At 51.9% G+C, this 27,978-nt stretch overlaps 1 protein-coding gene across 1 annotated transcript; it reads right to left on the bottom strand.

Moving 5' to 3' along the window:
• Positions 1-6: 6 nt before the first annotated feature.
• On the bottom strand, positions 7-27,550 carry SPIRE2 (spire-type actin nucleation factor 2). The gene is made up of 15 exons (XM_006902854.1): positions 27,292-27,550; positions 13,540-13,583; positions 10,944-11,297; positions 8,589-8,669; positions 8,320-8,484; positions 7,340-7,426; positions 6,965-7,094; positions 6,507-6,676; positions 6,107-6,291; positions 5,126-5,255; positions 2,412-2,546; positions 1,895-1,962; positions 1,501-1,528; positions 717-832; positions 7-226 (listed from the first exon to the last, which is right to left on the bottom strand). The coding sequence occupies exons 1-15, from the start codon at positions 27,548-27,550 to the stop codon at positions 7-9; spliced, it is 2,172 nt and encodes a 723-aa protein (XP_006902916.1).
• Positions 27,551-27,978: the final 428 nt, after the last annotated feature.

The following is a 27,978-nucleotide window of genomic DNA, read 5'->3' as shown; positions in this document are numbered from 1 at the left end:
CCATCACTACAAGTCCAGAGTCCTGGCGGAAGGGATGTAGAGGGACTGGGTTTGGCGGGCACGGCGCGGCGTGGTGTTGAGGACATCCACGCTCTTGCGGCTGGAGCGGACCACCTCCGCCACGAAGCTGGTGCAGTCACTGCAGACGCCCCTCAGGAGGCAGCCATGGGCATAGATGTGAGGGAATTCCTCCTCCACGCCCCGCCACTGGGGCCCCTGCAGGGACCTGTGCAGGAGGCAAACTCAGAGTTGACTTAGGACGTTACCATCTCTCCACCCACAAACCTTGCCCCAGCCTCTCTCCCCTCCTTCCCAGCCTCTGCCTCCTCCCCATCTCCTATCTCCTCCTGTCTAGCCCCTGTCCCACCCCTCCCAGCCCCTGCCCCTCTCTCCTCAGTCTGAGCCTCCCCAAGCGCCACCACCTCCAGGGCCAGCTCTCTGCTCCCCACACAAGCAGAAGCCTCACAGAGCAGGTGTCCCCACGAATGTCTGAAATGAGTGAACTAAAAGTGAACAAGAGGCAGCGAAAGCCATACACCAGAGACATGGTTACGGCTCTTGACTCCTGGCTCTGTATGTGCAGTACAATTTCCTTCTAGACTACAAGGCATCACAGAACTCTGCATAATAATAAGAGTCCCAAGATGACTTGCATAGCTGTGGGATATCTGGAGACTGAGCACCCCACTATCAGCTCCCACAACAAGGACACTCACTGGAAGATGTCTTTTCTCTGTGTGGCTGTGGCTGTGGCACTTGAAGCCCTGGGAAGACTCTCAAAGCCCAGTGTGTACACAGGGATATGGGCCAGCTTCTTAGATGGCATCTTCATCTGCAATGCAGCAGGCAGAGGTGAGCCCTCAGGGACAGGGCACATGCATGGGGGGGGGGGAAGCAGTGGAGGGCTTGGATAGGCCCAGCTGCTCAACACCTCCCTAGTGTCTGAAGTCCTGTATATGCCTCTGGCTTGCTGCACACCAGCTGTGTCTTTTGTTTGTCCAGACCAGAGTTCCCAGAGGGTGGGGACTGCCTTTTCTACCACACAGGACCCAGCCTACCCTCAAAAAAGGTTTAATGCTGATGCATCGAGAGGTTTGCACTGCCAAGTGGCAGGACACAGAGGAAGGGTTTAAAATAAGTGGTGAGGGAACCTGTGCCTGAGCTGACTCTTCTGAGTGGAGGCGGGATGTTACTGATGTAACACCATTGTGTGCCACGCACAGTCTCACTGTCTGCTAGAAAGGGCCTTCTCCCAAACCTCAGGAAGATGCTGTAGAGGATAGAGGAGTTTTACGGGGAAGTGAAAGGGTTGGCACCATCCTACTGACAAAGAATGTTTATGTTTAAAGGACAAAACCAACAGAGACAGATGCAGTGTTGGAAAGTTCTGGAGGAAAAAGACAAGGTGACGGGAGCGTGGAGTTGTCCAGTGGGAGATAGGTGAGCCTTCCACCCAAACCGCAAGTCACATACCACTTAGACTCCAGGACACAGCCTCACCTTGACACTACACGAAGAGCAGACAGCTCTGGAAGAGAAAGGAGGGAAAGCGGTCTCAGTTCTAGTGAGCAGAAATGTCTACCCTAGCCTCTCTTGTCTGTGACATACATCCCACTCCTGCTGGCTTTACCCTGGCCTCCCCCTGCTCGCTCCCCACTGAGTTTCTCTCCCCTTACCCTCTTGACTAACTAAAGTCTTGAGCAGTTCATTCTGTCACCTGGTACTTTCCTGCTGGCCAGAGAAGTGCATCCCCACCCTGGATGCTCTGTCCCTGCATGTGCCTCCCTGAAGTCGTGCCATGCCACACGTCTCGCCACCATCTCCGCCCCAGCTAACAGGCTAATGCACAATGGAGGCACTGAGACATTGTATGGGCATCAACAGAAAGGCTCACCTCTTACAAAAGAGACAGGTTTGTGGCCAGGAGAAGAGTGGGAACTTGATCCGACAGCAGCAGCATATCTGTAGGGAACAGCCTAGGTAGAGTCAGTTTGTCCAAAACCCCTACCTCATCCTCCCCTGTGCCCTGTCAGGTAAAGAGAGGCCCCAGTCCCTCCACCTGTGCTCCACAGGCCCGGTCTCTTTCTCACCTATGCTACCATCTCCCTTACCTGTGACTCTTTCCAGTAAAGGGCAGCCCTGGTCCCTCTTATCTGCGCTCCCACTCCCCTCGCCTGTGCCCCACTCCATGAGAGGCACCCTGGTCCCCTCACCACCCTGTGCCCCACCCCACGAGAGGCACCCTGGTCCCCTCATCTGTGTGCCACCCCTCAAGGTGCACCCTGGTGCCCTCACCTGTGCCTCACCCCTCATGAGCACCGTGGTCCCCTCACCTGTGCCTCACCCCTCAAGGTGCACACTGGTCCCCTCACCTGTGCCTCACCCCTCAAGGTGCACACTGGTCCCCTCACCTTCCCCTTCTTCAGGTTGTTGTAGAGCTCTTTGTTCTGCAGGAACTTCTCCATCTCAGCCTTTACCAGCACACGGCGCACGTCCATCACCTCCTCCACAGTCAGTGCCAGGCTTTCCACAGGATGGCTGAACTCCTGAGGCAGGACAAGGTCAAGGCTCACTCAAGACCTCAGGGCACAGGCTTCTCAATCAGGGGTCTCTCCCAAGTGTGTATTCACTGAGGACCAATCCAGGTTTAGCCCAGCTGGTTCGTAAAACATCTGTTCAACTGAAGACCTTGGCCTTCCAAGCAGCCAAGGTGATGAACAAGTGTTCTTCAGTGGAAGTTGCTGAGCTAAACTTGCATTGAAGTCAGGAAGACACAAGATTCCTCAGTGCAGAGAAGTACCTTGTTTCACCCACTCAAGGGGAAGCTGGCTGCCATGTCACGAAGACACTCTGGAAGCTCTGAGGAAGGGCTTTGGGGCAAGCATTGAGGTTACCTGCCTACAAGAAGTTACCTGCAGGTGGATGCTCCAACTTCACATGAGCCCCTAGAGCTGGTGGTCTTGGCTGACATTGTCACAGGAACATCATGAGAGACCCAGGAGCAGTAAATGACATATATCCTTCTCCCCATGGTCAAGTAACTCACATAGTGACTAAGTGGGACTAGGCAAGTGAGGTTCTTATAATCCACCACGGGGTCTGGACAGCCTGTTCATGCAAATAAAGGGCATGGAACACCTGAAGGGGTGGGGCTATGGAAACAGCACACACAGTCCCTCTTGAGGGTGCAGCTATGCAAATAAGGTACATGGACCTCAAAGGTTATTGTTCTGTGCCTTGAGTTAGAACCAACAGACAGCTGAACCGCAAGTGGGTTTTCAGAGGCAGTAAATAACATGAGAGGAGACTGCCCATCCTTCTCCCATGGAACAACTGGTGGATTTGAATGACGTGCCTTTGATGCAGCACAGTTTTATCACTAGGCCAACAGAGCTTCCCTTGAGGACTGTTGTTAGGTGTCATCAAGTTGAGTACGCTTCATAGCGACCCTATGAACAACAGATCTGAATGAACCCTGTCCTATTCCAATCTTGGACACACTCAAATCCATTAGTGTAGTAACTGTGTCAATTCATCTCATTGAGGGTCTTCCTCTCTTTTGCTAACCCTCCACCTTTGCAAGCATGATGTCCTTCTCCAAGGAATAGCCTCTCCTAGCCACATGCCCAAAGTATATGAGATGAAGCTTTGGCATTCTTGCCTCCAAGGAGCACTCTGGCTGTACCTTCTCCAAGACATATCTGCTCTTTAGCAGCTCATGGGATATTCAGTACTATTCTCCAACACCAGAGCTCATCAATTCTTTTCTGTCATCCTTATTCACTGTCGAGCTCTCAGATGTATAGCAAGTGACTGAAAAGACTATGGTCTGAATCAGTCGCACCTTAGTCCTCAACCTAACATCATTGTTCCTTAGTGATTTGGAGAGGTCCCTGGCTACAGACTTTACCCAGTGCAATATGTCTCCTGATCTCCTGACAGCTGGTGCCAAGTGTATTGATTGTGTATCCAAGTAAGGTGAAGTTGTTGACAGTTTGAATCTTTTCCCCCATCTATCATGATATTATATACCCCCTGGAAGACGTGGCTATGCAAATAAGGTGTATGGAACCCTTAAGGGATGGGACTGTGTAAATAACCTGCTTGTTGCACACCAAGGGGACTGCACAGCCTGCTCATGCAAGTAAGGTACGTTGCACTCTTGTAGGGGATTGGTTAATTTGTAGTCATGCTGGACAAGGTCTTGCCTTAAAAATGATGAGGGTCCTGAACCTGCCACAGAACTAGCTTCCCTGACAAGTCTGAAAAACACAGAGGAAGATGGCATAACACTGAGTTCCACTAGAGACGGCCGCCAAAATTAACATGATGGGTTATCCCTGACTTCCCTAGCAGACCCCACAGTCATATGCAGTGTGGGTCCTGGGAATTACTGAACTCCAAGACAAGAGGTAGAGGACTGAGGGATTGTAGAGGTGATGCTGTAGCCTAGCAGTTTGGAGAGTGTAGGTGTTTGGGGCATTTCTGGCCTGTACCTCATAGACCCCAGCTTAGTGCTGGTCCTTTGGAAAGAATGGGTTCTTCTAGAGACCACACTTAGAACCACTCCTCTAAACCGCTCTGGACCTCTAGAGGCTACTGTAGGAACCATGCCTGCTGTCAGGATAACCTGTTCTGTGGCCACAAAAGACCAGCAGACTCAAAGTGGAGTTGAGCACCTCATAAAGCACTAGTGCTGTTCTAAGGCCTTTCATATCTATTCAAATCCTAGCCTCTAGATAAAACCTCAAGAGGCCACCTGCCTTTCTCCAATGGACTGGCTGATGGTTTGAAGTGCTGACCTTTCATTAGCAGCCCAACATATAACACACTGTGTCACCAGGGCTCACAATCACAGGGCAGACCAAATTCATAGCTGAGGAAGCCAGGTACAAGGCTTCCAGGACTGTTCCTCAGCGGGGTCTCTGCTGGGTCTGGCCACAATTCCCAAACTTTCCAGCAGGAGGCAGCAGACACCAGCAGGCTCTGAGACACAACAGGACACGGAGAGCCTTGCTTGCTAAGGGATCAGTTGGCTGAGGGCCACCACTCCTGTACCTCTTGCCCAGAGTAGAGCCTCATCTGGACAGCTTAGCCAGGTCCTTGGGATGTGCCCCTCACTCACCAGCCACAAGTGCTTGGCCTGGCTGTCCAGGGTGGAGACAGCCTCAGACCTCCCCTCCACTGGCTCTAGGCTGCTGAATGGTAGGCCCGGGTCAAGCTGAGCCTGGACACTCACAGTGGCGGAACCTGGGAAAGAGCACGGATATCAGTCAGATGTAGACATGCTACCTGCACCCACGTGGCTTGCCACAAGTGAGCGCATCCACCCACTGTGAAGCCTTGGAAATGTGAGTCTGCCAACCATTCTGTCTGTCTCTAACCTTCTATCTGCCTTTATGCCCATGGAACCCCTGAGGTACAAACGCTTAACAAGCTTGGCTGCCAGTGGAAAGGCTGAGGTTAAAGTCTGCCCAGAGGTACTTCAGAAGAAAGGACTGGCAACCTACTGCTGAAAAAAAACCAGCCCCTGAGAATACCATGGGGCATCCATGGGTCAAGACAGACTTGACGGCAGCAAGTAAAATCTGCCCAGCCATTTATATACCTCCTGTATGACTGTCTGCCTATCTACTACCTGTTTATCTACCTACCTGCTCTATGCCTACCTGTCTACTTAGCTACCCATCCACCTGCTTTATGCCTACCTATATATCTACCTGCTGTATGCCTTCCTGTCTACTCTTCTACCAACCTGCCAGCCTCTGTATCTATGCTATATACCTACCTACCTACCTGCTATATGTTGACTTATCTACCTGTCTTTCTTCCTTGCCTGTCTGCCCACCTGCCATTTGATCTGATTTACCTCTCTCTACCTGCGTCTATCTCTCACCATGTAAACGATTACCTCTAGATAACATGAGAATTTTTTTCTTTTAAGTTGTATCTATAAGCAGTCTTATAAAAAAATATGGACCAATTAACAGAAATTATGAGTACAAAGAGGGGCTCTCTCCTGCCTGAGGCTGTGCCTACTCAAGTGGATGGCAAAGCAGGGGGCGTAGAGTGAGTTGGGGAGGTGGAGCACTTGCCCCTGTCGTGGTCCTGGGAGCTGGGTCTCCAGGTGTGCACACTGCCTGCTCGAGGCCTGGCTGCTGGCTTCCTCTCCACCGAGGGCTCAGAGGCTGGCAGGCCTGAGGCCATCTCACTCCGGAGCTGGGCAAGGTCATGCTCGGAGAAGGAGCGATCCCGCTTCATGGTCATCTCTCCGCATGGGGACTCTTCCTCCTGCAGGCAGGACACAGCCCTAACAGCTCTGCCCCTAGTGCCTGGATGCCCCAGACCCAGGCTCAGAGACCCAAGTGACCAAAAGGACATGGGCAATGGGCAGACCCTGAAGGAAGCAGCCCTACCACACCCTCAGCCATCCACCACTCCCACTTGCACCTCCTCAGCACCTGCCGTCTTCCATCCCCACCCTATCACCTCTCAGTGGCTCTGACCTCTGATGTGGTCATCTCTTCCATCTCAGCCAAGGTAGGTGCTTTGAGCAGGACCCGGGGTCGTGGACGCTGGGTGCTGCTGCTGGCATCTGGGACGGACAGGTTCATGCAGGAAGTGGACTTAAGGTCCCCGGAGCAGGCGTTGAGGATGCAGGGCAGGGAGCCGAACCCTGGGGGGTAGTGTCCGGGAAGGGCAGTGAGCCGTGAGATGGGAGCAGTGAGGAAGGCAGTGACGCAGGGAGCAGAACCCTGGGCGGGTAGTGAGCTGGGGAGGAGGCAGTGAGGATGCGGGAGCCAACCCCTGGGGGGCAGTACAGGAGGAGAGGGCAGTGATGCAGGCAGGGAGCAGAACCAGGGGGGTAGTGTGTGGGAGAATGCGGCGAGGGGCAGGGAGCAGTAAGCACACGTGCGGGTGCTGTGACCATGGAAGCAAGAGGATGGGGAGCACACGGGTAGGCCCTCACCGCGGCCATCCCAGGGTGAGACACCCACGGGCCGCAGCTTTCGCTCCTGCTTGATCTCCTCTAGGATCTTCTCATGCAGGGTCCTCTGCTTCTGTGGTAATGGGCGTAGTCGCCTCTCCGAGACCTACAGGACAGGTGGCCAGAGGGAATGAGGAGCCCCATGGGAGCCATCAGGTGTGCACACAGCTAGGAAGAGTCAGGGGCCCCATGTGGGTTGGGGCAACAAGGTGGCAATCACTTTCCCCACCAGATGCAGAAGTCCTAGGCCGTGGATGGTGCATATGGGCAAGAATGGGCCTTTACCAGTGAGGGCCACAGGGCACTGAAACATCCACTAGAGGGGGTGAGGTGGAGGGAGATGGTCAGTACCTGTTTTAGTGGTGGCCGCGAGCGGATAAAGTCCAGGATGATCTCATGGGCGTCCTTCTTCACTCTGGGAGGGATGTCCCCATCAACCTGCAGGGAGATAGGAAGGTGGTCAAGGCTGAGGACCAAACTCACATGCTGTGGGCCTTTAGTCTCACACCCCAGCCCATTCTGGATGGACTGGGCCCACCCGGCCCACCCAGCTTCCTTCTAGGGCTTCCACTCAGGACAGGACGACTCCTTGTACTGATACACACTCCACAGTGGCAGCTACATTTGGGATTGGCACCACCACTAGCCAACCACTGGCTGTCTGACCTCTCATGTCTACATGTGGGTGTGGGCAAGCACATTCCCTTTTTGGAGGAGTGAGAAGCATTGCCGGAAACGTCATCTCCCCCTCAGAAAGCAAAGGCAGCATGTGTGTGGTATTTGTGCAGGAATCCAGTGTCTGATTCATCAAAATCTGAGCAGAGATGGAAACAATGGTGTGCTGCTCAAAGATGGCGGCCGGCCAAGCCCCTTGGAATGTGTCCTTACTCTTCAGTCTCAGCAAGAATCCAATCTCTTGACTCCAGCTCTTGAAAAAGCTCACTATGCCTTTTCCAAGTCTCCCTTTCTAGATCTTCCACAGAAATTTATCCAGGTACTGTTTCGAATCACCCAACTTTTATACAAACTGGGGTCAGTTTTGGTTTTCTTGGTCATGACTAAACAGGTTTAGAGCGTGTGTGCAAGTCTGCATTAGAGAGAAGAGCATGCGCTCTGATGCCCTGCCTTCCAGAATCTGCACATTTTCTTCCACCCATCACACTATCTAAAGCCCTCAGTATAGCTAGGAGGCCAAGGTAAATGCCACGTCCATCTCCTTCATAGCCTAGGGTCCAGTTCCAACCCCAGCACAGGGCAGGGTTTCCACTGCTACTGCTGGGCCAGGAGGACAGAGGGCAGACCCTCACTCAGCCACGTCTTTGTCCATGTACCATGACTTTCCGCAGCTTGTAGTTGCGGGCACGGATGTCCTGCATGAGCATCTCAAAGGGAGTCAGCTGGAATTCAGTGGGCAGCGGGTTGAACTCCTGTTCCTGCACCTTCTTGAGTTTCACTCCGTGGCGAAGCTCCCGCATGAGCTGGACCCAGAGTCTGGCCTGTGAATGGAGGAGGACAATGGTCCTTAAACCTGGGCCGAGCTCTCACTCCACCCCCAAGCATGGGGTGGGGAAGGTTGAACTTGGCCTGCACCCACTCTTACCCAGTCTGTGCGCCCTAGGTCATTGAGCTCTGCTGGGGGCTTCTCTGCCGGTGGCTCATCCTCCCGAAACTTCTGTAGCATCTGCAATCACGGGCCAGGTCTCATTAACCAAGCAGACATGAGCCCTGAGTCCCCACTGCTCAGGCCACTGCCCAACCATATGCCAGGCCTCATGAGTCTAGTAGATGGTGGGGGGTGGCAGCTGCCCAACCAATTGACCTGATTCTATGGCTTTCTTTGGCAGTTCCCACTGGGGCAGGATGGATGAGAGGAAACATCTACAGCAACCCTAGACTCAGTGTGTGCTCACAGCCCCCTGCAGATGTTTCCTGTCTGACCTCAGAAGTAAATACGGACCAGACCCTCAGCTTGTCTGCAAAGGACCCAGACTCCTCCATAGGACAACCAAAGGCCTACCCTCCATGGATATAATACCAATCTTTACTAATACCTGTTGCTCCCCTTAGACTGTGGACTCCACATATTCTATTTTTTTTTCCTTCCCTCATCTTCCTATTCTTGGCAGCAAAAACAATGCCACATACTAGATGAATGAATAAATGGGTAAGGAATAGATGAACAATGGAAGGCTGAATAGGATGCGTGAGTGAGTGGATGGATGGGCAGGTGGGGTGGATAGTTAGAGGGGTGGAAGGGAGAGTGGGTGAGTGGATGGCTGGGTAGGTTGAAAGGGAGTGGATAGATGGATGGATGGGGAGAAGAATAGATTGGTGGGTGGTTAAACAGATGGATAGGGGGATGGATAGGTGGATGATGGCCTGTGGGTAGATGGGTGAGTGGATACATGGGTGGAAATCTGGGTGTATGTATTGGTGGATGGTGAATCAGTGAGTAGATGAACAGACAGATTGATAAAAAGGTGGATGAACAGAAGGGTAAATGAATGAAAGGGCGGATATGTGAATAGGTGGATAGTGGATAGATGGGTGGACAATGGATGAAGGGTGACTAGATTGGTAGGTGGATAGACGGATGAATGGAAGGATGGATAGATGGATGGGTGATAGATAGATGGGTGGTTAGGTGGATGGTGGGGAGATAGATAAATGGATGGCTGGATGAGTGGGTAGACCAGTAAGTAGACAGATGGGAGGGCAAGTGAGCTACCCAACCAGTCCTGGGAATCAGTCACCGGTCTATAATTGCTGAACTAGGAAAAATGCTGCCATTAGTATGAAGGATCAAAGAAGGTGTTTGAAAATATTTTAAAAACACAAACCCACTGCTGTCAAGTCAATTTTGACTCCAGTGGCCCTCTCTCACAGTCCCAGGCTGTACCTTATAACAGGAGCAGATTGTTATCTCTCACAAAGTACCTGGTGGATCTGCTTTCAGTTAGCAGCCCGCAAGCCACCAGGGACAGAAGTAACTGAGAATCTGGGTAGAAGCCACTACACCCAGGAATAGAGGTCATTATCCTACGATGACAATCTGGGCAGAACCCATTAGACTTGCTGGTGTGGTGGCCTGGGGTGCCTCCCTGTTGCAGCAGGGGTTCCGAGTCCTCCTTAACTCCCCCACCTGGAAAATCATCTACATTTTAGCATACAACATCCCTTCCCCCCAACAACCAAACCAAGACAGAACTGGTCACCTGCCTCTTGCCCCAAGTCACTTGCCAATGTGCTTTGGCATGCTCTGTGAAGTATCACCAACTCTCTGAGAGACTGGTGTATGGATTCCAATGACAGATCCCAGGTGTGCCCTGGCATCCCTCCTCCCACTGCTCATACCACCCCCACTGCTCATACCACTGGCACTGCCAGGGCAGCTTCTGGGGGGTCTTTGTTCAAGACTGTGCTGTCTGGAGAGTTGCTCTTTAGCAAAGGAACACAGATCAACTGTGAGTGAGTGACAGGCCCCAAAGCTGCAGGACCATCAGCTAATCCTGGTCCAGAGATGCTGAGAGTGCCGGGGGGAGCAGGCAAGGCCTGAGAGGCCCCAAGGTGGTAATGTGGACCAAGCAGGGCCCTGACTACTATTACCTGCATTAGTGGGGTCAAGGAAGCTGGTCAGGTCAGAGTGCAATCAAGGACCAGCACCAGGTGATTTCAAAACCATTTTCTGCCACCACTCAAGCTAAGAGAGCTTGGCAGGCCACTCATCTGCTTTGGGTCCTTTTCACGGAAGAGGTGCCGAAGGAGAGCAGTGAGTAAGCATGAGTTTAAATGCATCAAGTGCCTGGGGTGTCTGCCACAGGGTGAGGATGAGGTACTGTGGCGAGGCCTCACTGCCAGATTCAATGAGGGTTTCCACTCCTTGTTGGACAGACAGAGGGACAGCACAGAGGTTTGGATGCCCACGGGCTCCCCCCCACCCAGCCCCGTTGCCCACCTCCTTGGCCTCTCGCACACGGGCGAGGAAGGCGCGCAGCTCCAGCGTCTCCAAGAAGAGTGCGCGGCACACAGCCTGGTAGTGCACCTGTGCCCCACGGGGCTCTGTCAGGCGCGCAGCACACAGCCGCATGGCCTGAGCAAAGGTACGCACTGCTCGCGGGCTGCCCTCGGCCTCCTCCTCCTCCTCTGGGCCTCCATAGCCCTCGTCGGCCCCACAGCTGCTGTCATCACCATCGCTGTTGGCCATGAGGTCAATAAGCCTCTCCAGTTGGGGGCTAAGCTCACGCTCCTCACTCTCATCCAGGCCCCAGTCCAGTGCGCGGTAGATGGCGAAGCCCAGTGACTGCACCATCTGCGGGATTGGGAGGGCAGTCAGTGGACGTGCCAGGCATGGGGGGAGAGTGGTGAGGATTCCACTAGGCAGGGCAGGGGTATGGCCACTCACGAATGCAGCAGGGACCTGGTATTTGCAAACTCAAGCAGGGTGCCCCACTGCAAGTATGGACAGGTGGATCCACCGGGCAAGCAGGTAGTGGGCAGGCCAGGCACCCAGCCATAAGGTAGGGCAGAATGTCCCACTGGTCTGGGGAACCACAGCTGAGGGGCATGGACCTTGTCCTGCATTACAGGCTTGAAGTAGAGACCCATGGCTGCTGCAGTGAAGACAAGGAACCACCCGCTCACCCCAGGGGACTCATGGGACAGCTGGCAGGCTGTGTCCCAGAAGATTGTCGCTTTGCAACTATTATGTGCCAAGTGATCCCATTCTCGGCATTTAGCCAAGACTGGCACAGCCCACATCTGCACAAGACTTGGTCTCAAAGCTTATAAAGCCAGCCTTGGACACAGCCTGTGTAGCCATGCATGGTAAGTGGGTGAGTGGTACAAGGCTATGTCCTGACAAAGTGAATAACGGCTACAGGGCCAGGCTCACACCTCTGCTCCAGGAGCCAGGCAAGCCAAACCCAAGTCCTCATGAGCAGATTCCATTGCAGGCGGATATCCAGACATCACCAATAAACTCTTCTCATCCCATCCCACCCCTGGGCAGGGGTCCCTGGCTGATGCCCTCAGGGAGTAACACAGAGACTGTCATCCACTGCCCCAGAGTCGTAGGGACAAGGGCTGGGGGACAGCACTTCCTTCACCCTGCCTTCTGGGAAAATGATTTAGAAAAAGCTCTGCATGTCCTGGGAGTGTGTGGAAGAAGAGCAAAGTCCCAGCCTCTGTTAACACAGGCAGCCTTCCTCAAGCACTTATCTGCTTGGTGCTCCCAGTCACACCTAGGAACCAGGCCAAGAAGCCTGGGTCAGAGGGCACGGCCACTCTAAACCTCACGCCTGGTCACCCTGACTGGTTGCACACAGGGGTGGCACCAGGGCCCTGCCAGTCAAGATGGATCGTCTAGGCAGTGGACTCCTGGCGAGCACCCCTGATGTCCACCTACCCCCTGCCTTGTACAAAAACGGGCTCAGTTATAGGGACTGAGGCAGTCCACTCTATAGGTTGCAGTGCCATGAATGCCCACAAGTGGGGAGGGAGAATGTCCTATTCTGGTAGCTCTGGTTCATCACTCCACGGTGACCATGCTAATGCACGGTTGTGGGTAGTGAAGGTCAAGTCAGGAGATCCTCCAGGGACTTGCTCCCTTCCCTGTGTCGCTGGCCTGAGCTGGCACCTGGGAAACTAAGGGGTTTATCCAATCCTGCCCTCTATGTCTGAGAGCCCTGCTGTCCCTCCCATTCCAGAAGACAGTGCTGCCTCCAGGGGACAAATCTGGACAACTGACCCAAGTCTGGAAACCTGCCAGTCCCACCTTGCCTATACCTGAGCCAACAGGGAACTCTGGGCTGGTGGGCACAGGTGTGAAAACCCAAGAATCTGACATTCCAGCACTGAAGGGCCTCGGGGAGAGTCCTGCACTAAGGTTAGGATATTTGTGAAATCTAGCATCTAAGGAGCTAGATTAATGTGAAAAGAGGCTGGCTGCATTTCCCAGAGAGGGGCAGGCATATCAGGTTAACTCATGGACCCCTGAGACAGCCCAATTGGAAACCTGGTCCACAGGTCTTTGTTAAAAGCCTCCAAATGTAGGGGGGAGGGCTGGATCTCTGTCCTAACACCCTAGATGCCGGTCCAAGTGGCTGTGAAGAAGTAAAAGACTGGAAAAAGAGGTGCCATGGGAACATGGGTCACAGGAGATATGTGCAGGTGAACAGAAATCCTCAAAGAGTTTTACAATACAACCACAAATCATAGAAAGCTTAGAGCCCGTGCTGTGTTTCTGTCAACATACAAAAAGGATGGGCAGGGTCTCATCTGCCTCCTGACTTTGTGAGGGCAGGAGTTGGTTTAAGCAGCATGTTCACACTTGAAGTAGGAGACTTATTAAGGTTTGTTAACTACTGTGACATACTGAATTACCAATACATTCTTCCCTTTATACCATTCTAGAACAGCTAGTGTATCACTGCCTCCCACTCCCCCTAGGCAAGTTGGACTGGCTCCTGGGAGGCGGGGCCCTTGCAAGCTACCCAATTTTTTGTCCCTGACATGCATCAGGTCACCTCAGAAATTACTCTCACCATACATACCTGGGCTTCCGAGCTGCCTGGTGACACCACCATGGTTGTGGGCTCTGCAAGAGGAAGAGTAGGGCAGCAGTCAGCTTTGTGCTCACCCTCTTGGAGGCCTCCCCCTCTCAGAGACCGACAACAGCACCCCAATGTTTGCATCATAACAAAGAGCCTACAGTGGCCACCTCGGTGACCAGATAACAGGCACAGGCTCTGCCCATGGGACAGATGGTCTGTGGACAAAGGCGGTCCCTGCATCTCCTCGTCAGTCACACCTGGCCACTGGACGAGGAGGTCAGGGCTGGAGTGCTGCCACAGGATCCTGGAGAGAACCCTGAGGGGTCTCCTGAGGGGACGTCACTAGAAGAGAGGTGAGGAGGGCACAGATGGGCTCACTGGCAGGCACATCAGGCAATCCAACCTCTTGGCAGTCACAAGCTCTCTGGTACTCCCTAAGGTCTGTCAGGGCATGTCAAAGAAGCACGTGGGATGCAAGTGGGGCCAGCACCTCTTAAATGTTCACTCATACAACTTGCTAACAATCCAACAAGGCAGAAGCGGTACCCCATTCCACTGACAAAAACAGAGGTCTCAGAATCATGGGGACCCCCGAATCTGTGCCCAGCCTGTTCCCCAACCTAGGTGGGATGCAGAAAAAACAGCATCTTCTCATGTCTTCCCCACATTATCACACAGAGACCTGAGTTAGGATCTTCTCTCCACAGCCTGGAGCCCCTCCTGGGACGAGCGGGTAAACAAGCTTAGACAGTAGGGAGCTCTGCAAACCTGCTGACTCGGCGGACTTCCCAGCGTCCATCAGGAGCAGGAAGATTGCCAATGATAAGGAGGTCTGTGTCGGGCTGACCCATTAAAGTGATGGAAACAATCTACGCCACGTTAGCAGAGATTATAAAAGAGTGAGCAGCTAGCAGAACCATGGAGGCCTTGGCATCCCCAGGGGTCACGGTGGTCCCCAGCCCATGCTGGTGCTCAGTAAATGGTATAGGCTGTGACTGGATGGAGCAACAAAGGTGCTCTGAGAGGAGTCTGAGAATCAACCAAGGAAAGGCCCCAAGCTGCTGGTGGTCGACCAGTTTTCAGGTGCTTTTCCCCTCCCCATTGCCACATTTTATACCATTTAACAACTTCTTTGGGGAATTTGTCCACAAAGATCTTGTATCTTTTAAAAATCTTAGCCCTGTTTCCATCTCCAGTGCTTGGAGACCCCATGATCAGGTCCTAATGGAGAAGAGCAATGTTCCAGCTAGAATAATTTTAATGCTGGTGTCCCTGGCTTTAAATGTCAACACGCAAATTAAGTATTCATACCCTCACACCTTGCTAGTGGGGATGTAAAGTGGTGCAGTCTCTGTTGAGGGCACTGGATGATTCTTTAAAATATTGAACACGGAAACCCACTCAAGGAATCAACTTTCCTCCAAACAACAAGCAGGTCTATCAAGTAATTAAGGACAGCAGGAATGCCCTCCTCAGGAGAATGAGCCACACAAGACCAAAAGGGCAGCATCTGCATAAAAACAAGGCTCAGAGGTAGGAGATGCACGCAAAGAAAGATAATAGACGTAGGAGACCCAGGCAGGAAGTGCTAAGAGTGTGGCTGCTTGCAGAAGCCAGCCGCCACGGGTATGAATATGTGGACACTGAATGGAAAGCCAACTTACTCTGTAAACTTTCACCCAAATGACAATGAAAAGAAAGTTAAACATGGAGCTGTTATGTGACCTAGCAATTCCTCTCCTACATCTGTACACAGAAGGCATGAGGCAGGGATGCTGACATAGATCAGCATGAAAATGATGGTTGCCACATTGGTTACAGTACCTAAAAGGTGAGAACAAACCAGTATCCATCAACAGATCAACAACACCTGGTCCACACGCACTGCTTTACACTGGGTTCCTTAGAGGGGCAAACCAGTGAGGTGTGCACAGGGGGCTTTCCTGGCCCATCCTCTGACTTGTGTCAAGTGATGGGGTGGGACTATGCAGTTATGGGAACAAAACAGGCAGCACTTTTTGGGTGGAAACCTGCAAGCAAGGTGCGTAGAACACTAATAAGTGGCAGTCTTGCCTTATGCCAAATTTAAACTGAGCAGGTTTAGTGGCAGGAAATGGGAATTTTGCTATCAGCAGGAAAGAAGAATCCGCGCATCCATTTGAACCAGAGATTGCTGCACGACTCAGACGATGACATAAATGAGATCAGCAAGAGCAGAAGAGCAGAGAGCAATGAGAGACAGAGGTGACCTGAGACTACTGCCTGGGGAGCCAGAGCTCAGGCTGCTGGAGTACTGGCTGGGAGAGATGCCATCAGCAGCAGGACTAGGAGAGCTTTGTAATGCTGGGCTGAAGCCACAAGGCTGACACATTGTTCCTACAGATGAATTGGATTCTGTTTTCAACCTCAATTGCAGCCTGCAACTTTCCCTCATCAACCTGGTAATCGTAAATATTGCCTGTGGCTCCATGTGGTCATTGCAATGGGATAGTGGGCCCAGTTGCAGAGCATGGAGAATCCTCATGGAGACAGTTGACAGCAGTAGGTGGGGATTAGGTGGAGCCTGTATAATCTCATGGGAACAGGCTTCATGCTGTGGATGTTACTATGTGTGGGAACTCCCTCCTTTTGGAGTTAGTGGAGATCACACTCAGCTGCCCTCAGCTAGCCACACTCTTCTTATAACAGAATTCTCCTGCTTTCTGAAAGTAGAGCCTTTGAACCCTCTAATAAATCAAAGTAGCATAAAGTGAAGAAGCAGTTACTATTAATTTATATGGGAAATATTTGAGCATTCCCAGACCCAAAATGCAACCTACCAAATGATGCACAGAACCTAAATTGCTCCTAGTTCAATGACCACACAGGTCAGGGCTATGGCGGTCCTCAGGAAGGGCCTGGAGATGCCAATCTCCCTGCTTCAACAGTTTGCTGCAAAACAAACATTGCTGGATACTAGGTCTGCTATTTTCTTTATGAAAGAGAAAATGATGTTCAGAAGAAAAGTTGTATAAACTTTCTAAAAACAAAGGATATCCATGTATCTAAACAGAGAGAGAAAGAGACTGATTTCATGGATACGGCTCATGTAACAGGGGAGGCTTGGAGCCCCAAACTGGCAGATCGGTGGTCTCCTGACTGAAAATTAAGCAGGTTTAGAGGCAGAAAAATGGGAATTTCACCATTAGCAAAAAAGAACCACCAGAGAGTCAATATGGGCCGCAGATTCTTGTGCAACTCAGACGGAGACCTGGACAGGGTTCTGGTGGCCTAGGTGAGAAGTTATGCTGCAATACCAAAAGGTACATTGTTTGTATCCACCAGCTGCTCTGAGAAAGAATGATAGGCAATTTTGTTCCATATGATTTATGAAAATCATAAAAATTTCATATGATTATGAATTACTCATTAGGGTCACTATGAGTCGCAGGTGACTCGACGGCACATAACAACAACAATGAATTACTGCTGAAGGGTCAGCTACAAGTTGGTTCCAACTCCCACAACAAAGAAACAAAACTTAAATACCCAACAAGGATGCAGACAGCCAACAATCATCCATCATTGCAACACTGTGCCAACATAGTTTCTGGGCTGGCAAACCCTGTCTGCCAGCAGGACACAGAGGGAGCTGACAGAAGGCCTGTAGGTTTGACAGAAGGTTGCTGGCTCACGTCCCAAGAGCTGGAGGTCAGAGGATGATGAGTCACATGCAGGACCAAGATAGCAAGCTTGACCAGAACATCCGTATAGATCTCATGCAGATCACACCTCCAAGGAAAACTCCCCTCTCATGACTTGCTGCTCTCCTCAGACTACAAAACAGAGAGTGACCACATATTATCTGGCAAACATTAAAAGCCATGGCCTAGCCAAGAAGGCACATAGCTTGAACCATCACACTTGAGAGATAAAAATGTCTTTAGACACAAAGATAAATGAAGTTCTAACACGTGCCACAACATGGATGATGCTCTATAAATTAAACCAGACATAAAAGACACACATGTATGATCCCATATCTATGAAACACTTAGGTACAGGCATAAATGAAAATTAGATAATGTGATGACAGCTGCATTTTTTTAGAAAAGATAGCGTTGGTCATTACCAAGGCTTTTAGAATGAAGTTTCTGATTTGCTGTGGACTTGACCATAAAATAATAGCCAGTAGGTTTTCTTTTTTGCTACCTTGCTAGCATTCAACCTGTTGGGCACATTTTTATGCCCCAGTTTGTTTCCATTGTTTGAGTGGAATTAGAAATTTTAAAACTTCATTTCTCCCCTAACTCTTCAAGCTCTGTCCAGTGGCAGTATTGCACAGAAGCATGTGGTGACCTCCAGAAATCTATATTGAAGGAACATTAGTGGTTCAAGGGTTCTCTTGAAGATGAATTTTATATACAAGCTTTGGAGGAACTGTAGTGATATTGATGGACAATGGAATTGAAAGACAAGGCAACATTCATTAAATAAAAATGTATTATTAAATTAAAAAAAAAGATAGCGTGGCATCAGACTTCAGTATACTTCCTGGGGGGAGAGAATTGAGATCAACATTGACCCAAAGCCAATGCCCATGAGGCAGAGGGCTGATACATCTCCTCTCCCCAACCTTTTACCAGTTCTGACACCCGCCTCCCTTAACTCCTCTGCTGGGTTAGATAATCTGCTGCAAGAGTCACGCTCAGGGAACTAACAAATTATAGTCATTCAGGATCAATTTGGAAGACACAGGACAACTCAGGGACAGTTTTCCAATCAGGACAGCTGCTACTCTGATCGAGTCCATCGGCAGGTCTCAGCTTTAGCTTCTCATCCTCAGCTTAGCCCTGCTTCAGGCAAAGGTGTAAAAACATTTAGCTCTCTTTTCTCCCCTTGAAGTAGAATGGGGTCTAACACAACTCCACGTTACCACGGAGAGTGCAAATACTGTGGATCGATTATACATTTAAAAATGGTTAAACTAGGGCCCAGTGGGTGAGGAGTTACACTAACCTTAGAAGCAGGCAGTTGGGATTTACCACGAGAGCATAAAGCAGCTGGAGGCTAGAACTGGCAGCAGGAACCTCTAGCTCCCAAGGCCCCTCCATCGAGTTCTGTGGACAGCCAGGACCCACCCAGGGGCCACGGTCCAGCAGGGGTACCCACAGCCCCGCAGAAGGGTACACACCCCCACAAGAGAGAAAAGTCGCTCTGTTCCCTGTGCATAAAACAAGGATGGAGAAATCAAGGAGAGCAGTGTCTCTGGGGCCATCCCAGGCAGTGAAGTAAAAGAGCAAAGATACAGCACAGCCTGCACACTCCGAGTGACTGCGGGCAGGCATCTGTCCCGGAAAGCAGGTGACTAGGGGAGGGGTGAGTGGATAGTTAGTCACCTGGCAAGCTCTCCACCCTCTTTCCTCACCTGGAGGACAGAGACACCTGCCTGACCTAATCATGTTACCTCAAAGAACAGGTTAGATAACAGACATGAGGGGACATCCCAAGGAGCCCAGGGACATTGAGTGTACAACACAGGTGGGAATAGGGGGTGCCAGGGCCTCCTGCTGGGGCTCAGGGGAGTAGGAGCTCCTGCTGTCTGCTTGGCAGGGGTACCACAGACAGAGGTGACCTCAGGGAAGGTACCCTACAGGGGATATTTGGCTTTTCCCTCTCCCAGACTTAGGGCCTATCTGGGATGACTCCCAGCTCAGGGTGGGGTTTGGGAGGCTAGAACAAGTGGACTTTGGAGCAGGCTTCTTCCTTTACCCACCACACAGGCTACTGTCAGGATTGGAAAAACTGCATGTCTGGGCCATAGTGAGTAGTGTTGTAACTGCTCTGTCATCAGATATTCATTCTAAACGTAAATATGAGGAGCTCTCCAGAGCTGGCAGGTGGAAACTGGGGACGACATCAGTGGACACAAGGCACGGTGTTTGCTCAGCAGACATGAGTGCTGTGGGTGGGGAGGGCCATTAGCACCATGCTCCTCTCCCTCCACTCATCTCCGAGGTCGAGCCTGCCCACCTCCCTCGTAGCTCACACCCCATACATTCATTCCAGGGGAGACTCAAATACAGAAGAATGCAAGACTCCGGAACCCCCAAGGATTCTCAGCTTCCTGCTCCACTTTTCCCCCAAATCCCAGGGGCTGCAGCGCCTCTGCTCCTCGGTGTCCACGTCCACCATGTGACATGTCTCACACACAGCTCACAGCAGCCAGAGACTGAGTCTAGCTGAGAAGTGGCCCCCATATGGCTAACAGTACACACTTGTCACGTGCCCCCCAGTAACCAAGCTTCGCCTGGGTGCTTTGCAGGACACAGCTATTACTGCTATCCACATCCATAAGGCCAGATGGGTCAAGGAACCTGCTGAGGGTAAGACAGTGGAGGCCTCACCCCAGTCATCTGGCTCTGGACAATGACTCTCTGACCACTCAGATTCCTAAAGGTAAATGAGCCAGTCCTGGCAAGAGTGACACAAGAAGATGAAGTTAAAAAATTCACATTCTCAGGAGGCCAGCAGCAAGCAGAATCAGACACAGGCTGGGTGGGAGAGGCCGGCCCATCGGGGGACCCCACAACCCTGCAGTAGAAGTCTGGAGGATGCTCATTCAGATGCTGTAGCAAACAACAGACCAGCCTGTAGAGTGGCCACAACCTCAGAGAGGAATGCACTCCTCAGGACAATCGGCCACACAAGACTGAACAGACAGGTCAGAAGGCAAAGGGGAAGGCGCAGGAAACCCAGGGAGAAGGTGGGGAGAGAGGAGTCACACTGCAGGGATCACAGCCCATCAGGGAACAAAAAATGGCTACAGATGGAAAACCCATTTGCTCTGTAAACTCTGACCCAAACTACAGTAAGTGGGAGATATATTGAAACGAGAAAAAAACAAACAACAAAACAAAACCAAAAACCCACGCAGAAAAAGCACAAGGAGAAAAAGGCCCCAAAACATCTACACACAGGAATTGTTGGGTGGTACCAAGAGCTAGGTCTTAACTATTAATACTAACTGAAGAGGAAGCCCTAATGGCTTGGTCCATGGGTTATGTAACTAACCTGAAGGTGGCATCTCTGGCAGTTCAAATCCACCAGCAACTCAGCAAGAGAAAAGTAAGCAACCCCCATGTGATTTACAGCCTGGAAACCCAACAGTGCGCCAGCTACGAGTGGGGTTTCACTCTCGACAGCAGTGTGATTTACAGCCCAGAAACCCAACAGTGGGCCAGCTACGAGTGGGGTTTCACTGTCGACAGCAGTGAGAGGGTGATGATGACTAACTGAAGTGTTTGCACCTTTCCAAAAAGCCTGAGGAAAAAGGCCCGGAGACCTACCTCTGAGGTCACAGACCATTTGACTCTGCACACAGGACTTACTGTGAGCAGAAAGGACTCTGTGGGAACCAATCAGGATTACTGAGTCTAATCAGTAACACCCTGAAGTATTTAATCTGAAGTGTGATGATATCAGCAATTTCCCTGGAAACACACCAAAAAATAAGATGGATGGAAGGATATGATGAAGTCAGCCCAGAAGTTATGAGGAAATTGTAGTGAGCAGACAGTGTCCGTGTCGTGGTCTGAAATCTTTTCCATAGCTGTCCAGGTCCTGAGCCCCAGGCCGTGTGGATCATTATGTTACATGGTAATGAGGATTCAAGGTGGCAAATGGGATTAAACCAATCATTCTGGATCATCTGGGCAAACCCAGCATCACCCCAGAGTCCTTAAATGTGGACAAAGGGACCAGAGAGGAGAGTTTGAGAAAATCTACACGTGAAAGACTCAACTGCCCACTGGTGGTGTTGAAGAGGGAGGAGAAGCCACAAGCCAAGAAATGCAAAGGTTTCTAGAAGCTGATTGGTAATCTAGTGGATAAGGAGATGCACTGCCATCCCAAAGACATGCAGTTCGAATTCACCAGTTGCTTGTCTGGAGAAAAATTAGCCATCTCCTTCCAAGCAACTTACAACTTCTAAAAAAGGAGGGAAGGTCAGCCATGCGTCTGTCCTAACTCAATAGCATAGAACAACCAGAAGCTGGAAAGGGCAAGTAAATAGATTCTCCCTCAGAGCCTGCTCAAGGAGTCATCTTCAACATTCAGAGTAGCAAGTCTGTGTTGTTTAAACCACTGTTTGTTGCAACAACAAGAGGCCACCTGCCCTCCTCTCCACCTCTCTCCTGACTGGGTAACAGCTGGCTTGGTTCAGTAAGTGCTGCAGGATTTACGCAAAGAGCTAGCTCCACAGACCCCTGAGGGAACAAATCAAATTCATTTCAGGGGTCACAGACACCCTCAGCAGACCCTGAATCAATGAGGATTGGGTGCTGGGGATCACTCTCCTGGGCTGGGCCTCCAGGCCTCAGTGCTGCCTTTGTGCTTCTAGCTGTCTGTCCACTGCCTGGAGGCCAGACTTGTCTGTCTGCCATCAGAGGTAAAATCTGAGCCACAGTCATCAGCTCCAAGCTTCCAAAAATGGGCTTCTTACGGCCAGCCCAACCAGTCTAGGAAGGCACAGCCTTCCCATCAGGCAACCACTGTGCTCACTGGTGGTGAGTTGGAAAGACACTCACTGATCTGGGCAGAGACCCCCTCCATGCCCACTCCCCAGCAATAGGGCCGGGGGCACCAGGACAGGTTCAGATGGAGACTGAGGTGACAGAGAAAATGCCAGAACTGTGATCTTATGCGAATTCATATCAGGGGCTGCCCATGGACCCCATAATCCTCCCTGTGGATTACAGGTCCTTCTTCTCAAAGCACTGTGAGGACCTGCGGGTGGCCACATGGCTAAGCTGGCCCCAGTAGTCTGTGAGCCCCGTACAGGCTAGCAGCCTCCAGATGTCTCGCCCAGAGATTGCCTTCTTGTGAGATCATCCTTACTTAAAGGAATGCTATCTGCAAACACACCCACCCTGCACACTCCATGCCCAGCTCCCAGCACTTGCCCCTCCACATGCTCCTGGCTAGAGTTCAGACTGCGCCTTGCTCACCTGCCCTGTGCCCATCCCAAATCCCCCTGTAGAACCCCCACCTAGCTCCCCCAGGTGAGACCACAGCACTTTGGGGATTGTGGTGAAACCTGCCCCTGCCTAGCTGGGTCTCCAAAGTTGGGCCTGAGTGACAGGTGTGCAATGTGGCAGGGTTAGGGGAGGCCCCCATGATTCAGACAGGAGCAGGGGCACCCCTGGGGTGGAGGACTTCACTGAATCTTTACAGATTTAACACACTGAATCCTCACAAACACCCTGGAGAACAGATGCCATGATTACGCCCATTTCAAACAGTGGGCCTAAGTTCCCAGGCCAGGCCATATAGCCGATACGAACCAGGCTTCCCAGAGTGTCTGGTCCTGCACCCTAGCCTGTCTTCAAGCTTGAGTCTCCAGCTAGCCACTTAACTCATTGCTGGAGACAGAGTGCAGCCTGAGCCCTGACCTCCAGCCTCCTGGCACAAGTGACCCCAGCTTCAGACAGCACAGCCAAGGAACCCATGTCCACATACCTCCCTGTAGTACACCCCCACAGATGGGCCAGCTACAGGGTTCAATCCTCATTCCATCTCAACACTGGACTCCAGGTGGTCACAGTAAACTTCAATGTCCTCATCTGTACAATGGGGTCATAACATAACTTCTCTGCAGGAGGTATCAGTAAAACAGTGGGCCTCACTTCAACCAGCACCTCCCAGCAAACCTTCTGAGGCCCCTATATGTCTGCATAACAGTCTGTGCAGATGAGCTGAAGAAACCACAGCAGAGAAGCCGGCCTGATGGCTGAGGAGGGGCCAGCCAACCCTGAGTGCAGGAATCAAGTCTTCCAGCCCAGCAGTATGCAGTGGACTTCCGGACCTCCTATGATCCAATGACACAGCACAGTAGCCACAGATGCTACCAGATCCTCTGGGGTGTGGACATGCTAGGCCAGGAAACAACGAATATCTTTCTACTGCAGAGAACAGACATCCACTTACACCAAGTAATAGAAGCACAGAAAAGAACCAGAAGGGCAGGAGACCCATGATGGGACATCCCAGCTCACAGTGGGAGAGCTGGACTATAAGCACCAATGTCTTCCCCAGCACAGGCTGAGATGGGGCAAGGAAGACAATGCTGGAGCCCACGCAGCAGGGGTGCCAGGACAGGCGGACCTCCATGGCCTGTGTCGAAACTTAAGGCCGAAAAAGAAGCAAGCCTGAGGGCCTGAGTTAGGAGGGCAGCTCATGTCAGAATGGGGACTTGAGTCAGAATACAGGGCTTGACTGTTGTAGAATGGGACTGTCCTTGGGGTTAGGGAGACACTGAGTAAGATGGGTTCAATAATGTATACTGCACTGAAGCAGAGGAGGGAGAGAACCGTCTAAAAGAGAGATGGAACTGGGTATTTCTGTCATCACAGGAGACTAGAGCGAGGGCTGCATGGTGGAGGGGACCTGGGGGAGGGTTTGTAAAACAATGAAAGAATCTTTTCTTTTACTTTTCCATAATTCTTGGACTCATGTACTTATAACTTGTTAGTCAAATTTGTGTCTTCTAGGTTGCAACACCCCCATGGTACATCTTGAAGGATATGTACATGTACAGCCAAGCACAATCAATAAGAGTGCATCTGAATTCCAAAATCAATCTCCATAATAGTCTATGTTTTTCCTACTGCCAAAGGGGCCCTTTAGAGTAGTGAGAGAAGATCTTCACCCTGAAACCCACAGCGTCCCTTTCCAGCAGGAAGTAGCTAAGAGAATATGCCGTCCCCTTTTCCTTATGACTCAGGGTGAAGTCTCTCTCAGGGAGGAGTGATAGGGAATGGCAAAGGATACACTGACAAAGAAGATTAATCAGAACTGGCTTTGACAAGCACTGTGGCATTTGGACAAGAACAAACTGGGAGGAGGGTAGAGAGAATAGTGCAACAATGAATGAGTGGAAGCCCAAAATCTCTGTAAATGTTTATGAAAATTAATAAAATACAATTATAGAAAAAAAAAAGAATACAGGGCTTGAGTCATTATGAGGGGCTCAGGTCAGTCAGGGGTCTTGAGTCAGAACAGAAGAGCTCAGGTCAGAATGGGTCACTTTGGTGCCAAGGGATGTCTTGAGGAGAAGTCTGAGCCCAGATTGAGGCGGAAAAAGCTACAGCTGAGGCTGGCATGGCTTGGTAAAGATAATATGCAGGCAGCTTCATGAGAAGGGGGCCTCGCAAAGGGTGAAAAGTGAAAATTGGCAAAATAAATACACTGTAAAAGCAGGACAGCATGAAATTAGCATACTCAGCCTGGAAGAGGTAGGAGGTGATGGGGAAAATACGTTGAACCTGTCTCAGATGAAGATAGCACAGAACCCACCCTCGTCCCACACATATGCCTGCTTATATGGCCTGCCTTGGCCAGTTAGGCGGAAGGAATCACCTGGAACATGTTTAACCAGATGTCAGCCAGGAGGCTGTGGCCAGACAGAGAGACAGTCAAAGTACTGCTCTGGGGAGTGGTCACTCCCCCAGCTGAACTGTCACAGGAACGCAGGGGCACAAATGTTCCAGAGAGGTCACATGCTCCCAAGCAGGCTGTGTTTAGTAGCTTGCTTTGCCTCAGGGCCCGCTCAGACACAGCATCTCAGGTAGTATCTGCTGACTTCTGTTAAAAAAAAAGGAGCCCTTCCCATCATGAGTTTTTAATAATGGCCTCTTAAAAATAAGATGTCAATATGCTTTGAGTTTTCCCACCAACATTAAAAATAAAACCTTCCAAGCAATTGATATCGAGGAGCCTTCAGATGAGACAAAGTGGGTACTTGCCTGTGCTCCCCACTTACCCTGGAGAAATGAAACAGTATTGTTCCCTGTATACTAGGAAAATATGGCTTAGTCTTGTTAGTGACAACACTTCATGAGGGAGGACACTCTAGGCTCATTTCACAGAATCAGAATTTCAGAGACAAAAGCAAGTGGTGAAAGCTGAGAAGCAGAATGTAGACATTCTCTTCCTGACCACATTCACAGTAAGAAGAAAGTGTGGACCTTCTAATAAAGCACTTATCACTCAGGTGTTAGGGAAATGCTGGCTAGCCATCTTGGGGGAGGTCATAAGCTACACTGAAAAATGACAGAAGAGAAAGTTCATAGTAATTTTTCTTTCCACAATGATTAAGGAGGCAAAAAGTCACAAAGAGTAGCCACCTTTATGAAGTAAATAAATGAACAAAAACCAAAGATCATATGGACTAGAAAGTCATTTCCCTCTTTGGTCCTGAGGCTGGCACCTCCCTGCAGAGAGGCCCTCACTGAACTTTGAACTCTAGCCTGCATTTCAAGTCCAGCCAGAGCAGGAAGTGCTGCACCATGACCAGGAAGGAGGGCTGATGCATTCTTGGGGGATGAGGGGCAGGAAGGGGTAGTATAGGCCCACAGATTACTGCCCCTGTGATGCGTGCCTCCAATATTTTGAAGCATACCCAGGAGAAACATGACTTGGCACTCACAGTTGAGAAAGACAGAAGGAACCTTTAGCTCTAACCAGCTGCTGCAATCAGTGGCAAATCACCCATCACTCTGTGCCTCAGCTTCCCCATCTTTACAATCAGGTTAGACCAGGCAGGCTCCCAGCAGTCAGCCCTGCAGGTCCAGAGCCAGACTCAGTGGAGTTCATCTCTAGGGGAAGCAGTACTGGGATGACCTTCTGGGGAGGTAGGAGCTATAAGACAAAAGCATGCACTTCAACAAGTGCCCCAATAGCACTCTCAGGTCCCCCAAACGGAGTGATAGCCCAGGGGCCTGGACTCAACCCTGCCACTTTCTGTGGGATTTGGGGGAGGTCTCTCAACCTTTCTTGAGTCTGAGCCAGTATACTCAACTGAAAACTGGGAAAAGAACTCTTTTAGGAACCTAATCATCATTTTCACCTGAGAAATGTTTGGGTGCTTTTTGTGACATAGACAGCAATTGCAGCAATTGGCAGGTGTAACACTCAAGAGGCATGGTGGGGGCAAGTGTGCACAAGGAGGCCCTGCAGAGACAGAGTTATGGGTCTTGGTCAGGATCATACCCCCCCCCAAAGCTTGACCACTGTCCTGGCCATGTCTGGGTTTGCCTGGCCCACTATGTCAACCCCCAAGGATTTTCCACAAACCCACGGTTCTCAGAGCTGGAGAGGGTCCAGCCCTCTTCCCGCAAACACAGCCTGCCTTTGTGCGCCCTAACAGTTCTCGGCTTTGGGGTGATACCGTTACAGGCATCTCAGCAGCACTCTATTTTAGCAGGGTAGAAGCGAACTTTCTTCTTGTATGGGTAAAGAGGAGAGGGAATCACATATACTGACAATCCTGCGTGGACTTCAACACCCTTCAGCGGCTTTGTTTGGGTTAAGTCTACGGTTAAGAGCAGAACCACCAAGCCCCAAGCTTCCAGTCTCTCAGCTCACTCTACCGATTAATCCCCTTTCAGCGCAGACACGAGAAGCTCAGCCCCCTCCCCTCATTCCCACCACAAAGAGCGGCCTTTGCAGCCTAAGATGCCCGCCTTCAACGCTAGAGGACCAGCGGCCAGCATCCCGCATTCGGCACGTCCCTGAGCTAGGAAAGACCCGAGCCTGCCGGCCGTAGACCGCACGAGGAGGAGCTGGCGCCAGCGTGGGAGTCCCCTTAGGAAAGCGCGCCCAGCCTAGGGTTCCAGCTGGGTCCCGCTGAGGGGCGGGAGCGAGGGCCGCCCGGGTCGCAGCCCGCCCCGCGCCTCCCGAGCCGCACCGGCCCCGCCCGCGTCCCGCACTCACCCTGCGCGCCCGGGCCCCGGCGCGCGCCCACCGAGCCGTCGCGGCGCAGCAGGATGTCCGCCGTGTCCCGGATGCGCCCGGCGCCTGGCGCGCCCCGCAGCCCGCGGCAGCCCTGGAAGCACACGGCCCACGCCTGCTCCTCGTTGATGGGCTGCTCGTACGCCTTCAGCACCTCCTCCAGGGACAGCTCCCAGGGGTCCTGCGCCTCGGCGCCCCCCGCCCGCTCCGCGTCGCCGCTGGGGCTGCTGGCCCGGGCCATGGCCGCCCCATTATCGCCTCCTGTGCGCCCAGCCGGTTTCCATAACAGCCACGCCGGCCCGGCAGACGCAGCCCCGCGGAGGCGCGAGGGGCGGACCCCGCACCGCCAGCCGGTGCTTTGTCATCCCGGCCCCGCCCCGCGAGCGGCCGCAGGTGAGGGCGCGGCGGGGGAGCGTCTCAGGGGCAGGGGCGGAGCCAGGAGACGGCGGAGCCAGGGAGACGGTTGCAGGGCTGGGAGGGGGTAAGGAGTGTCACAGCCTGCGGTGGAGGGACCGGGGAAGGAGGAGGAGGCCGAGCTGGGCGGGCGTGGGGGCGGGGCCGAGGGGGAGGAGCCTAGAGCTGTTGGGGCGGGGCCGCCGGGGAGACTGGAGGGGGGTTCGCAGGGTTGGAGAGTTGGAGGGGAGAGTAGGAGGGGGCGTTAGAGCCCGG

This window comes from Elephantulus edwardii, unplaced genomic scaffold (assembly GCF_000299155.1).
Source record: "Elephantulus edwardii isolate Elephantulus edwardi_28Jun2011 unplaced genomic scaffold, EleEdw1.0 scaffold00463, whole genome shotgun sequence".
In the NCBI taxonomy this organism is placed as follows: Eukaryota; Metazoa; Chordata; class Mammalia; order Macroscelidea; family Macroscelididae; genus Elephantulus; species Elephantulus edwardii.
Note: the sequence above shows the minus strand (reverse complement) of the source record. Positions and strands in the feature narration are given on the sequence as shown.

Coding starts and splice junctions, on each gene's coding strand:
- SPIRE2 (XM_006902854.1), bottom strand. CDS start 27,550: ATGGCCCGGGCCAGCAGCCCCAGCGGCGACGCGGAGCGGGCGGGGGGC. Junction 8,670..10,943: donor GTGTGCGAGAGGCCAAGGAG/GTGGGCAACGGG, acceptor CCGTGATTGCAG/ATGCTACAGAAGTTTCGGGA. Junction 227..716: donor CAGAGAAAAGACATCTTCCA/GTGAGTGTCCTT, acceptor CCTCCTGCACAG/GTCCCTGCAGGGGCCCCAGT.